Source organism: Anopheles funestus, chromosome 2RL (assembly GCF_943734845.2).
Source record: "Anopheles funestus chromosome 2RL, idAnoFuneDA-416_04, whole genome shotgun sequence".
NCBI classification, from domain to species: domain Eukaryota; kingdom Metazoa; phylum Arthropoda; class Insecta; order Diptera; family Culicidae; genus Anopheles; species Anopheles funestus.
In genome coordinates, this window is record NC_064598.1 from 88473145 (window position 1) to 88485541 (window position 12397).

At 45.1% G+C, this 12397-nt stretch overlaps 3 protein-coding genes across 3 annotated transcripts; 1 reads left to right on the plus strand and 2 right to left on the minus strand.

Annotated features, from left to right (window-relative positions):
• The first annotated feature begins 824 nt into the window (after positions 1 to 824).
• LOC125762882 (uncharacterized) lies at positions 825 to 6131 on the plus strand. Its single transcript, XM_049425475.1, has 5 exons — positions 825 to 1358; positions 3137 to 4561; positions 4638 to 4965; positions 5035 to 5328; positions 5402 to 6131. The coding sequence occupies exons 1-5, from the start codon at positions 1222 to 1224 to the stop codon at positions 5666 to 5668; spliced, it is 2451 nt and encodes an 816-aa protein (XP_049281432.1). The 5' UTR covers positions 825 to 1221; the 3' UTR covers positions 5669 to 6131.
• Positions 6132 to 6777: 646 nt separating this feature from the next.
• Positions 6778 to 8230, minus strand: LOC125762897 (protein YIPF6). The gene is made up of 5 exons (XM_049425516.1): positions 8099 to 8230; positions 7889 to 8023; positions 7566 to 7810; positions 7342 to 7499; positions 6778 to 7280 (listed from the first exon to the last, which is right to left on the minus strand). The coding sequence occupies exons 1-5, from the start codon at positions 8123 to 8125 to the stop codon at positions 7162 to 7164; spliced, it is 684 nt and encodes a 227-aa protein (XP_049281473.1). The 5' UTR covers positions 8126 to 8230; the 3' UTR covers positions 6778 to 7161.
• Positions 8231 to 8704: 474 nt separating this feature from the next.
• On the minus strand, positions 8705 to 10045 carry LOC125762896 (uncharacterized). The gene is made up of 3 exons (XM_049425515.1): positions 9685 to 10045; positions 9289 to 9616; positions 8705 to 9222 (listed from the first exon to the last, which is right to left on the minus strand). The coding sequence occupies exons 1-3, from the start codon at positions 9819 to 9821 to the stop codon at positions 8800 to 8802; spliced, it is 888 nt and encodes a 295-aa protein (XP_049281472.1). The 5' UTR covers positions 9822 to 10045; the 3' UTR covers positions 8705 to 8799.
• Between the last annotated feature and the right edge of the window lie 2352 nt (positions 10046 to 12397).

A 12397-nucleotide genomic window follows, 5' to 3' on the forward strand; every position in this document is an offset into this window, starting at 1 on the left:
CTTATCGGCGAGCCACACAGTAAAAGGTTTGCCGATTTGCTGTACAGTGTTTGGTGCTGTACGGCTGATCGGCTCAAAAGGCATTTTGTAATCGATCAAGATGATCGTTAATGGAAACGCATTGGATGGGAAGCTTTTCGGTTGCCTTACCTCATACAGACGATTGTAGAATCGATCGATTCTAGCACTTCCGAAGCCGTTTCATACAGGTACATACATCCAGATAGGCCACATTTCACGGTACACGGCCCTGAAATAAACAATAACAACCAATCCGGGATGAGTGCTTCCTATCAAATCCACACTGATAAGCCCGGCTCGTATGCTTTATGACGGCGACGGTTAGAAGCGGTTGTGCCGAAGCAGGAAACCAAGCGATACGTCCTCTATCGGAACGTACCCGCAAGAGACGAGCATGAGTGGTACATTTCTTCTTCTCGTCCACGTTCCCATCGCTTTGGCGTAGTTAATTTGGGTAGTATAGTACCAAATTCAACAAGGTTCGATTTGTTGTGATTAAACAAAACCACGCACGCATACATCAAGTCAAACCCGATGGCATGAAACGTACACTACAATACAGTGCGCCATCGGAATCTCGCCACGGATCGGTGACGGATGATCAAGTATAGACCATGTGGCCATGTGTTGGTACCGTTTGCGAAGATGTTATTATTATTGTACCCGCGCATTCTGGAACCTCTACACGATTCGCATCCCATCGCCCATCCCCATTCACCTCGACTGAGGCGCACGAGCTGGCAAGTGCTGCCTAGAGTGTCCTTTATCAGCTGGCAGCAGACAGTGGTCCGGGATCAGTTGAATCTCAACTGCACGGTGAAACAGGCCATTTCTCTCGCGGTACAGCGAGACCATACCAAACAGAGGACCGTGCCGAATAGGGACGGGTTTTTGTTCCGAAGATTTACGGGAAAGCAGTGTTGTGTAGTAGCGTTGTGTACTTAGTACTACACGGCAGGCTTACAGAGCTACAACGAGCATCTTATTTGAGTAGATTCCAGTGTTTCTTAACCAAAGCTGTCGTGATTAGATGTGGTGTGTTGCGTGAAGTGTTATGAGCTAGATAAATCAATCCACGATCCACAAGAGGAGTGAAACCGATCCGAGAAGATCTTGGCGTTGCAGCGAAATTAGTGAACAGTGGCTTGTGTTCCTTTCTTCCTTTGGGCGAATAGTATTCCAAAGTGACAAGCGAGCAGGATGGCTACAAACTGCGAAATTACCATCACTGGACCACAGGAGGCACAAACCAAGAGCAGCCTGATCGTGGTATCCAATCGATTGCCGTTCGTACTGAAGCGAGACTCCAAGACGGGGAAACTTAGCCGTCATGCTAGGTAAGGAAGTTTTTCCTTGTTACTTTTCTACCCCCTTTTTCTGACCCTTTTCAGTGACCCATTACGACACATACTTTCACGTCATCCGTTGTGCTCTTGTGTCCACTTTAACTGTGGACAAATCTTCCCGTCTGAGATAAGCCGTTCACATTAGTGTGCTCTGCTGATGTGGTGTTGTGAAGTGTGCTACTAAAGAGATCCGATTAAAGGCAATTTGGGTGTTGCTTGCGCAAATGACCTTATAAAGAAGTTGTTTACAACGCTTTTTGGTGCATTTTTTTTTTCTTCAAATTTTTGTTTTGTTTTTGTACACTGATTCTGGTTCTTTTCCGTCGTTTCCGATCTATTGCCTGGCTCCTATCAAAAGTGTGTCACTGTTGGCTGACCTTTGGCAACCAAGACGCAACGTCATCTCCGTGTGAGGAGATTGGAGGAAAAAATACATTAAAACAAAATGAATAATGAAGAAGCTAGCGGAAAAGTTCGCTAGAGTTAGTACATTTGCTTTATCTATGGAATTTTATCTCATAGTAGCTCGCACATGCGAGAGCTTTTAGTAAATTCATTAAGCAATGTCAAGCATCACTTAGTACTTCGTAATGTCTGCTTGACTTTTTTTGCACATGTTTTCTCGAAGAAATAGCGAAATGCCCCAAATTATCTGTTCCAACTTCTACCGATCAACCAGCCTATGTCTCGCATTAGGTCGAAAAGGGGACACGCGGTCATGAGTTTGTGGGTAATTTATTTTTAATCTTATGATAAGATAACCACCACGTAGTACGGAAAGCGACGTTATCCACTTATCAATTTTATTGACAGAAATAAGACAGCTATAGAAGATTAAATTAAAGTCACTTCAATTACACCGAATGATTACCTGCTGTCATCGATTGCTTTTGTATTACCTTCGGGGATACGATTGTCTCGGAATTGATAGCGCTTATCAGAGACCAGGCCTCACGTTTCGTTCCGCGTGGATGACATGATGTACTTGCTGTGTTTACGAAGGCACCCCCCAAAGGGTGCTAATTGAAGACAAAAATAAGAAGAAAAAATTGGCAAGAGTTACTCGATGTCTAGGGTGCACGCGATCCAACATGGACGATTGCCATAGCAACGACCTCATTCTAAAATCTTCCGCTACGATTGACTGCGGGGCAGATATCTAGTGGAATGTTGGAAGGTGGTTGATCTGCTAATGATCAGCAGAAAGCAGAACCACATCCACTGGCAGCATGAGGACTTCACGTGATCGATGTACGCGAGGGTTTCAAGAATACGCTGGTAAACGTTTCTCAATAAACATGGCGTCGCTTCCTGTGCGCGCTTCTTATCAGTGTGGCCGGTAGTGCCTACGGATGGCCCGTAATCCACTGGGAAAGACCTTCGTAAAGTACATAGTGGGGGAGAATGTGTACCTTTCCACGGTGAGGTAATGGTCTGCTCCGTTGTACCCTTTACCCTGCCCTGCGACAATGTCCAACACGAGTCAACAAACACGAATGACTTTGACGACGTTGTTGTTCGTATCGGTCAAGGGTTCGCCTGTTTACTGTATACACTTATTGGTCCACTACCAGGATTAGCTGAGGTTAGATCACTACGGCGGTGTGCGCTGTGGACGACTAGTGTCATCCTTCCAGCGTGTGATAGCGATAGGCACGGGCACGCGCGTGCTGTACATTATTATCATCATGTTCCGGCCCTGTTTACGGCACACGGCGAATCTATCTTTACAATCACGGTTCTTCCTTTACCTTGTACTTTTCCAACAGTGCCGGCGGATTAGTCACAGCGGTTGCGCCGGTCGTGATCAAGGGCAAGGGACTGTGGGTCGGTTGGTCCGGCATTACACTGACGGATGAAAACGAACCGATCCCAGAATCGGACCCATCCGACAATACACCAACTGCCGGGCTACTCTCAGAACAGGTCGTTTCGGTGAACGTGGAACCGAAGCTGTTCGATAGCTACTACAACGGATGCTGTAATGGCACGTTTTGGCCTCTGTTTCACTCGATGCCGGGCCGGGCAACGTTCTGTGCCGATCACTGGCGCTCGTACTATGATGTGAACAAGGAGTTTGCTGCCCGTACGATCGAAGCACTTGAGAAGGCCGTCAACAACAATACGCACCCTGGCGTACCGTTGATCTGGATCCACGATTATCATCTCATGCTGGCGGCCAACTGGATCCGTGAAGCTGCCGACGAACGGAATCTACCGTACCAGATGGCATTCTTCCTGCACATTCCCTTCCCACCGTGGGACATTTTCCGTCTGTATCCATGGTCGGATGAGATCCTGCAGGGTATGCTGGCCTGTGACATGATTGGTTTTCACATTCGCGACTACTGTCTCAACTTCGTCGACTGCTGTCAGCGTAATCTTGGATGTCGTGTGGATCGGAAGAACTTGCTGGTAGAGCATGGCGGTCGTTCGGTTCGTGTACGTCCTCTGCCGATCGGAATACCGTTCGACCGGTTTGTGGAGTTAGCGCACTCCGCACGTAAAGTGATCAACACCAACCAAAAGATCATTCTCGGTGTAGATCGACTAGATTACACGAAGGGTTTGGTCAACCGGCTGAAGGCATTCGAGGTACTGCTGGAAAAACATCCAGAACATCGAGAAAATGTGAGTCTGCTGCAGATTTCCGTACCGTCCCGTACAGACGTTAAGGAATACCAGGAGCTAAAGGAGGAGATGGATCAACTGGTGGGACGAATCAATGGACGATTCACAACGGCAAATTGGTCTCCAATTCGTTACATCTACGGTTGTGTCGGACAGGAGGAACTGGCGGCTTTCTACCGTGAAGCCTCCGTATGTCTAGTCACACCACTACGTGATGGTATGAATCTGGTAGCGAAAGAATTTGTCGCCTGTCAGATCAATGAACCTCCAGGTGTACTGATCGTGTCTCCATTTGCTGGTGCTGGTGAAACGATGCACGAGGCGTTATTGTGCAACCCGTACGAGCTGGATGCCGCTGCGGAGGTGATACATCGAGCCCTTACAATGCCGGAAGATGAACGTACCCTGCGGATGTCACGTATGAGACGTCGTGAAATGCAACATGATGTGAACAGCTGGATGAGACAGTTCCTGAAGGCAATGGGATCGCTGGAAGAGGATGACATCGGTACTACCACGATGCAACCGGTTACTGTGGATGATTTTGATGACTATCTCCTGAAGTAAGTCCCTTAGTTTTTGGAAGTTGGATTTTTGATCAGAGTTTTGAGAACTCTTTTAACAATTTCTTTTTAACAGCTACATCGGATACAACCATAAGCTCGCCCTTCTACTCGACTACGATGGTACACTTGCACCGATTGCTCCCCATCCAGATCTGGCCACCCTGCCACCGGAGACCAAAAACGTCCTACAACGGTTGTCTAACCATTCGGATGTGTATATCGCCATCATCTCTGGACGTAATGTGGAGAACGTGAAACAGATGGTTGGAATCGAAGGCATCACGTATGCCGGTAACCATGGGTTGGAAATTTTACATCCAGACGGTAGTAAATTCGTACATCCCATGCCCATCGAGTACGAGGATAAAGTCAGTGGGCTTTTGAAATCGCTGCAAGATTCGGTGAGTTATAGACTAGCTTTGTTCGTTTGAAGATTTTAACATGGCTGGCTTTACAAATTGTTACACCAGGTTTGCGGTGATGGTGCATGGGTAGAGAACAAGGGACCGCTTCTGACGTATCACTATCGTGAAACTCCTGCCGAGCTACGTCCTGCCTTGGTGGAAAAGGCACGGCAACTAATCATTCAGTTTGGATTCCGTGCGGCGGAAGCACACTGTGCGATCGAGGCAAAGCCACCGGTACAGTGGAACAAGGGCCGTGCCTCGATATACATCCTGCGGACGGCATTCGGTGTGGATTGGAGTGAGCGAATCAAGATCATCTACGCCGGCGATGATATGACGGATGAGGACGCCATGATGGTAGGCTCTAGAGTGAACTTCCTGCTAGCTTTTGAGGCACTGAAAACTAACCCAATTCTTAACCCACCAACAGGCACTCAAAGGTATGGCGGCAACGTTCCGTGTTACGAACTCGCAGATCATCAAAACCTCCGCCGAAAGACGTCTACCCTCGACAGATTCTGTGCTGACCATGCTGAAGTGGGTCGAGCGACACTTTATGCGCCGTAAGCCGCGTGCCAACAGTCTTACGTACCGGGGCAAGAAAAAGGATTGCGTTAAAATGCAGATGGCCTTCGATCTGGTACCGAACACAAGTGCTGCCAACAGTGCCGCCAGCAGTTCCGACGAGCGTGATTAAAGAGAGCTTTTGTTTTGCACACCTTGCCCGTTGTGCATAACTCTGTATACGTAGGTTAGCTTTATTTCATCCTGCTTTAGTTGTCCCTCATTGTTTTCTTCCTTTTTTCGAGCTATTTTAATTTCTATTCTAGTTATTGAAGCGAAAGTATCCTTAAAATTGCTTTTGTTAAGCTATGTTTTTTTTGTTGTGTTGGCGGTAGTGTAAATATACGCACGCCGTATCATGTTGGTGTTAATGTTTTACTACTGTTGCTATTGTTGAAGCATACCATATTGTTTCATGTGAAATGGTAGCGTTTAAGTTTTACGAGCGATTCGTGTTCGCGTAGCAGGAACAACCCAGGCTGAACAAACCAATGAACATTTGTTTCGGGAACTAGAATGATATTCGAAAACAATGTCTTTAGGATAAGGTTAGAGAGAAATAAATTCTTAGTGGTGTTACTAAGCAAACGAGCAAATGATGCGTTTGTTGTTTAGCGGACACTAGGTCTAACGCTTATCGCAAACATTAAGGTCAAACATGTAGTTACCAGATACATAAAAAACAGTCTAAATGTAAAGCAGTCTATCCAAGATCCGAAATCGCATTAAATTTATGGTCCTTTTGACAATTACAAGCAATCAATGATAAAACAAGGTTCCCCATCGAGCTGTGTAATGGCAAACAGGGGTATACTTTGGCAAAAGACAGAAATTGCTTGCTCGTGTTGCTTCAGATAAGACTTCTGCTGATCGTTCCTATTAACAATGTAATCAACCCAATTAAGGTATTTCTTCAATGAACTTTGACCAAACAATGATTCGTTTAATGGTTGGTTTATCTTTGTAGTGATCTAAGTTGTCCAAATCCATATCGTTGAGTTTCTCTTGGCCTGAAGCACGACCAAGATTACGCACAATCTTACCACATGTCGTAAAACAATCCTTCGTGGGAAATAGTGTCGTTGTACATAATGCTATCGAGGTTTTAGGAAATGGAAATGACACGATAGAAAACAAGGGAGTGTCGCTTTTGCTCATACAATCAAATCGTGTTAAGTTACGCTGCTATAAGCGTGTCTGGCAGTCAGTTAAATCAATATACTTCTAGTGGACAAGCATCGATTGCTTTGTACGAATCCATCCGTGCGAATTCATCCCTTTTATTACTCTATTATGTGGAAAGTTGTATAATACAAAAGGTTTATCTAGCGTTTAGTACAGTAGCGATTACTCTAAGTGCATCGTGTTGTTTTCCTTCAGCTTTCTTCCCCTACTGTCAATGTTAACCTGCGTTTGTTGTGTGCTGGCCGTGATGTCGTCATGTGTACCCTCTTTGACTTTGGGTGCAACACCACCATCCGGTGGGGTACAATGTAAACACTTTTAAAAGTACCACTCTAGTGCACACCTATCCCGTCGGTTCAGTCACCACTGTCGGGATACCGTTTTGCTCTTTACACTGATCACAATTGGAATTTAATTGAAGTTCAACCCATCGGCATTCCATTACACATTGCTGTGCGAAATGACAAGCCACGATATGATGAAGTAGAATAGGAATATTGGATACACGGCAAGAGCTTTTCGGTTCGGTGGTTGACTGTCACCGAGGAAGATTATCGAGGCTGCGAAGGATGGTTAGACCGGTTAGATACTTTAGGTTGGAATCGTATCAACAACACTTACCGTACGTTGCCCAACCGAATCCGGCAGACGCTACGAGGAATCGTAAGAAGAAAAGAAACGTTGTTTGTGCTCCTAGTAGAATTATCCGGCACACTATAAGAGCTAACGCGCAAGGTGTAAGACAGTAACCAAGTACACACACAGACTGGAAAAAAGATCTGCAAAACGAAAAAAAAAAGCTTTAGATCCCTTTTCGACTGGTAGGAATGAGTTTGCAAACATACATATTTCCCCCGAGTAGTTTGGAATTGAGCGTCACAATCATGGCACCGATCCAAACGATAACAAACACCTGCGCGAACTCGGGCCCACCGTCGTACATGTCGTCTGATGAGCCTTGCAGGATCGTGGCCATAAACGTGCACAGTACCAGCGGTCCCCACAGATCCCATTCTTTTAACAGTGTGTTCTTTTCCTTCGGTATGAGTACGTGGTAGAATTTGACACCAACTGCCTTTACGTCACGCAGCTGGAATAGAACGATGAAAGAGTTTCATTCATTGGTAATGTTTCAACGCTATATGCATCGGCTTCCCGGTATCCTTACGATCGTGGCTTTAATAGGTTCATCGAGTGTGTTGAAGTTGGGTGCAGTGGGATCGGTCGTATTCTGAGCGGCGCTGGTTACGGTCATTTCTCCGGTCATCAACTCGCTAGGTGATTCCGCTCCATCGTCGTACAGCTGTATCGATGAACGTGGCAGAAAATGGTAAGTGAATCACAGCTATTTTGGGAAGGCTCCTTCACTAATACTCACATCGAGCCTTGTTTCTGGCGAGGACATGTTTTAATTCGATTCGTACTACAGTAGAATAAATAATTTACATGAAAAACTAAACTACCGCAAAACTTTTCGTGTCTTGTTTTCTTTTCGTCAGCATTTGACGGTTGTTTATTGTGACATTTCTGCCAAACGCGATGACGACTGCTCGAATTCGATTGACAGCAGCTCGATTCGAGCACAGTGGGTCAAACGGTGGAAAAATATTTGAATTTATAATTTCGTTTATTTTATTTTTGCACATCAGCACAAAGATGTAAAAAGAAAGTGGAGAGTAGAGATTAAAATTTTAAATTATCATTCAAGTAATCAATAGTCATGTTTATTCTACATCATGCAAATTTTGCTGACCATGTTGAAAGTAAACCTGTGTGTTATTTAACTACCCATTACACGTGCCTTTAATCTCTAATTAGCAATCTTCAGGAAGCTGAACTGATGTTGATCTTTCGTCACATTTGCTGCGAACCGTAATCGTTTTATTTTTTGTTTACTTGAGAAACGAAAACGATAAGAAGTTGCATCTTTTGATAAGAAGCAGTATGTTTACAAACATCATATGATTGTCACTGAAACAGCACGTTCGACACAAACACGACACTTCAACTTTTATTGAATCCAAAACGTTCACTTGGTTCCACTGTCTCAAACGGATTCCCACCATCATCCATCAGCACCTAAACGACTCTTGATTCGATCCACTTTAGCAGGTGATAAACCGCATCAACCGAAGGTATTTTATAGTCCGCATTCGTCACCAATTCCTTATCTTTCGTTACCCGGAACGACCTTCCCGTGCCCTTGATCATCTTCATCACGTCCTCGTCGGTGGTATCGTCCCCGGCAAACAGCACCTTGCGTGTGCGCCAGTTAGGATCGAAGCTGCTGCCCAGGATGTATTCCGCCGCTAGGCCCTTGTTCCATTGGATCGGTGGCTTGCCCTCAACCGAAGCATGGGCCGGATTCGCTCGGTAACCGTACGATTCAATAATCTCCTTGGCGCGTGCCGCCATCTCCGGGACGTACTTCTGTTCGGCCTCACGGAAATGGAACGTTATCGATACGCGTTTGTTCTCAACCCACGAGCCATGATGAACGACCTGCAAATGGAACGATAACAATCAAAACATAGCTCAGACGATTGGCAAAGCTTTTTTTCCCCTTGCCTCCCGATTGAGATGATCGATCATCTTGTCGAAATTATCCGCCACATCCTTCGGTATACCCTGGTTGTGGCGTGTTCCATTCGGATAAAGCACCTCCAGCCCATGATTGCCCGAGTAGATGATGTTGTTGATGCCGATCTTTTCCTTCACCCCGTCCACATCACGTCCCGAAATGACCGACACAAACGCTTTGCCACTGTTCGCTATGTTGCGCAGACTCTCACGCATCTCATCACTCATCTGCGTGAGATTCGGATGGGACGTTAGCTCAGCCAGTGTACCATCGTAGTCCAGCAGAAGCGCCACCGTATCGCCGGGCTTCAGATAACTGCAAGCAGCGAGAAACACTTTGTTAGTAGCGTGTCAACGCAAAACACCGCCTGTAAAACAACCTACTCGCCGAGATACTGATCGAAGTCGGGCTGCGACATGTCGGAAGCGTCTTTGTCGTTCGCCGGCCAGCTTATCAATGGCTTCAAACAGTTAAGGAATATAAGACAAAAAAGCGCTGCCAACGGCGTACTTCGGGCCATTCTATTTCTACGACTGTGGGCTGCGCTGGTGTTGGTGATTGTTTAGCGCCTCGGTGGGTGTTGGCATTCACCCCGAACGGTTCCGTGCTGCCGCGAGAAATGTGTTGTCTACAATGATGACTATCGACACGATCGAGATTATGCGCCAACCGCCCTTCAAACACGATTTCACCAAGAAAGCGTGTGTGTGTGCGTTTGTTTGGTTGGCCACCACCTTGTGACTGCACGCGACTACTGCCTTGAATGGATTGATGATCTGTTCATCCCAGTACGATCGTCACTTTGATTGCCACATCCTTTCCAGCTTCTGCGTGTAACGTGTTGTGTGATTAGACGTCAATTGAGCTCCCAATGTCATGCAGATAGCGCACAAGAACCAAGCGCGATCTTCCAGTACGACCATCTGAGCAGATCCCTGGATTCTGCTGTAAGGTGGATTCTTATTCGTTTTTATGCTTATTAAAATTATCAAATCGAAACAAAAGTTCTGCGTCCACCGATGCTTGAGCATCTTGTCATGATCGCTAATGTATGTATGTAGGTTACGTCCACTCCGGTACGTTTCTCTGTGCGCTCAAGTAAACAGATTAAAAATAGCAATAGATTAACAACTGCTGGAATGAAGTTGCGTGGTAAAGTAAAACCATTTTCGTTACGAATCATATACGGGTACTACTGGGCTGGCCTTGAAAATATTGCGTGCAGCGTTTATGATCGAAGACGCTGCTGTAGCAAACGTTTGGACAAGATCGATTATCGTTTGTTTTTTGTGTGGGATGGAAATAGAATAGCTGCTGTGAAGCTTATTGCTCATCATTATTATAGTTAAGACATATACCGGTGATGAAGTTTAGGGATATTTTTACATTTGTGTCATGGAATACTTGGTAAGAAATTATAGTTTCACTGTGAATCATAGATCCCTGTTAAAGATCGATTAGTATCTCAACATGCTTCATGTCGCTAACTATTTACTAGCGATTCTTCTTGGTCTAACGATTTACTAGAGATCATGTATGTCTTATAACAAATAATATCCTAAATTAGCAAATCATTTCCGGATTCTCCCCCCGGTATCAAGGACTGACTATCCGGCCATGTAGTAAAAAGAAGTCTAGTAAGCCAGAAATGCCCCAGGAGAATAGAGAGAATTTCTGACACAAAACCGATTATTTATTCATTGTAAGATGAGTTCCGAACTACTATACATCTTCCGGTGTAATAGACCGAAAGCCGAAGCACAAGATCTCAATTTGCCTTGCCTATTTTGAGTGGCTTTAATTACCCAAACCTTGAAAAGTCAATCGTATGATCGCTGGACGCTCCCTAAAGCAAAAAAAAAAATACGTTGTTTAGGCCATTCTTAATAGTTTTAAAAATAAATTCTTCATTCCCCATTGTGTATTTCCTTCCAGAAATTGCACAATATGTGTATGCGCTTTACGAGAATTGCAAAACCCATTCCGCTCAATAATAAATGTTCTTTGAATTCTAAAGTTATTTTTGAATGTGTTTTCTCCGAAAAAAAACGCGAACAAATACTTCAACATCATCTGACAGGGCAGCAATGTGAGCGATTTAATATCCTGCTTCCTCTATGATTATCAGTGCTTCCGGTAACGAGTTTTCCCACAACCATTACCATTACAACAAAAAAAAACACACTCAAACAGTCCATCCCTGTGTGTGTCTGCATTATCATTCCATTATCAGAAAAACCGCTAACAAAAGCAATGTACAGTGTGTGCGGAGGACAATAAACCTCCGGGGTTTTTTTTTTTGTTGTCTCCAGTACGGTTGCTCTTCTCGTCGGGTCGACGGGTACCTATTTATGAGCCGATTTTCATCGTAAACATATCCCTACTACTACCATCAGTCGTCGAGCCATTTCGTACGAACAACTTCACCACGCTTGAAGAGGAAATATCAACCCCAAAAACAAGAGTAAAAATCAAGGTACACCAATCGATCACCATCAGCCGGGGTTCAGTGATAAGCGGAATATTAGGACCATGATTTCCGTGACCTTCGAACGCAATAGCTGGGTCCGGGACACGGTTGTTTCCCTAGCAACTCGAGAACGGTCCTATGTCTATTTGGTGCTTTCTTCTACCTTCTTTATTCCCGCCGTTGACTGTTGATTCACTTTATTCCAGTGTATTCGAGCTGATAATAATAATGAAAATATCGTAGTGAAGTAGTCGGATAGTATGGAAGGCAGTACCGATATAGGTTTTGCCTTCCGCTCGTTGCGGTTCATTGCAAACATAAATCATGCTTCACCGGCTGGCTGATGTTGAGCGTGTCTGAAGTAATCCGGTGAGGAGTGAGTTATTTTTAACCTTCGAGAGATGCGATGCGTGTTGCCAACATTGTGCATACGGTTAGATACGCGGATTAATCAAGCTCACCGTAACCGTAACACCGCATGCATGGTGATAAGTCACCGGCCGTGAAGATGAACGGCCACTGGTGGGAGTAGTGGGTGAGTGAAGCCCACAAAAGATAACCTCAATAGATAATCGTACGGCATGCTGTCAGCTGCCACCATTCCAGTGGCAACTAAAACTCCCGTA

Coding starts and splice junctions, on each gene's coding strand:
- LOC125762882 (XM_049425475.1), top strand. CDS start 1,222: ATGGCTACAAACTGCGAAATTACCATCACTGGACCACAGGAGGCACAA. Junction 1,359..3,136: donor AAACTTAGCCGTCATGCTAG/GTAAGGAAGTTT, acceptor CTTTTCCAACAG/TGCCGGCGGATTAGTCACAG. Junction 5,329..5,401: donor CGGATGAGGACGCCATGATG/GTAGGCTCTAGA, acceptor ACCCACCAACAG/GCACTCAAAGGTATGGCGGC.
- LOC125762897 (XM_049425516.1), bottom strand. CDS start 8,125: ATGTCCTCGCCAGAAACAAGGCTCGAT. Junction 7,811..7,888: donor AACCTATTAAAGCCACGATC/GTAAGGATACCG, acceptor GTTCTATTCCAG/CTGCGTGACGTAAAGGCAGT. Junction 7,281..7,341: donor ATTCGGTTGGGCAACGTACG/GTAAGTGTTGTT, acceptor CATCCTTCGCAG/CCTCGATAATCTTCCTCGGT.
- LOC125762896 (XM_049425515.1), bottom strand. CDS start 9,821: ATGGCCCGAAGTACGCCGTTGGCAGCGCTTTTTTGTCTTATATTCCTT. Junction 9,617..9,684: donor TTCGATCAGTATCTCGGCGA/GTAGGTTGTTTT, acceptor CGCTGCTTGCAG/TTATCTGAAGCCCGGCGATA. Junction 9,223..9,288: donor TCGATCATCTCAATCGGGAG/GCAAGGGGAAAA, acceptor TTCCATTTGCAG/GTCGTTCATCATGGCTCGTG.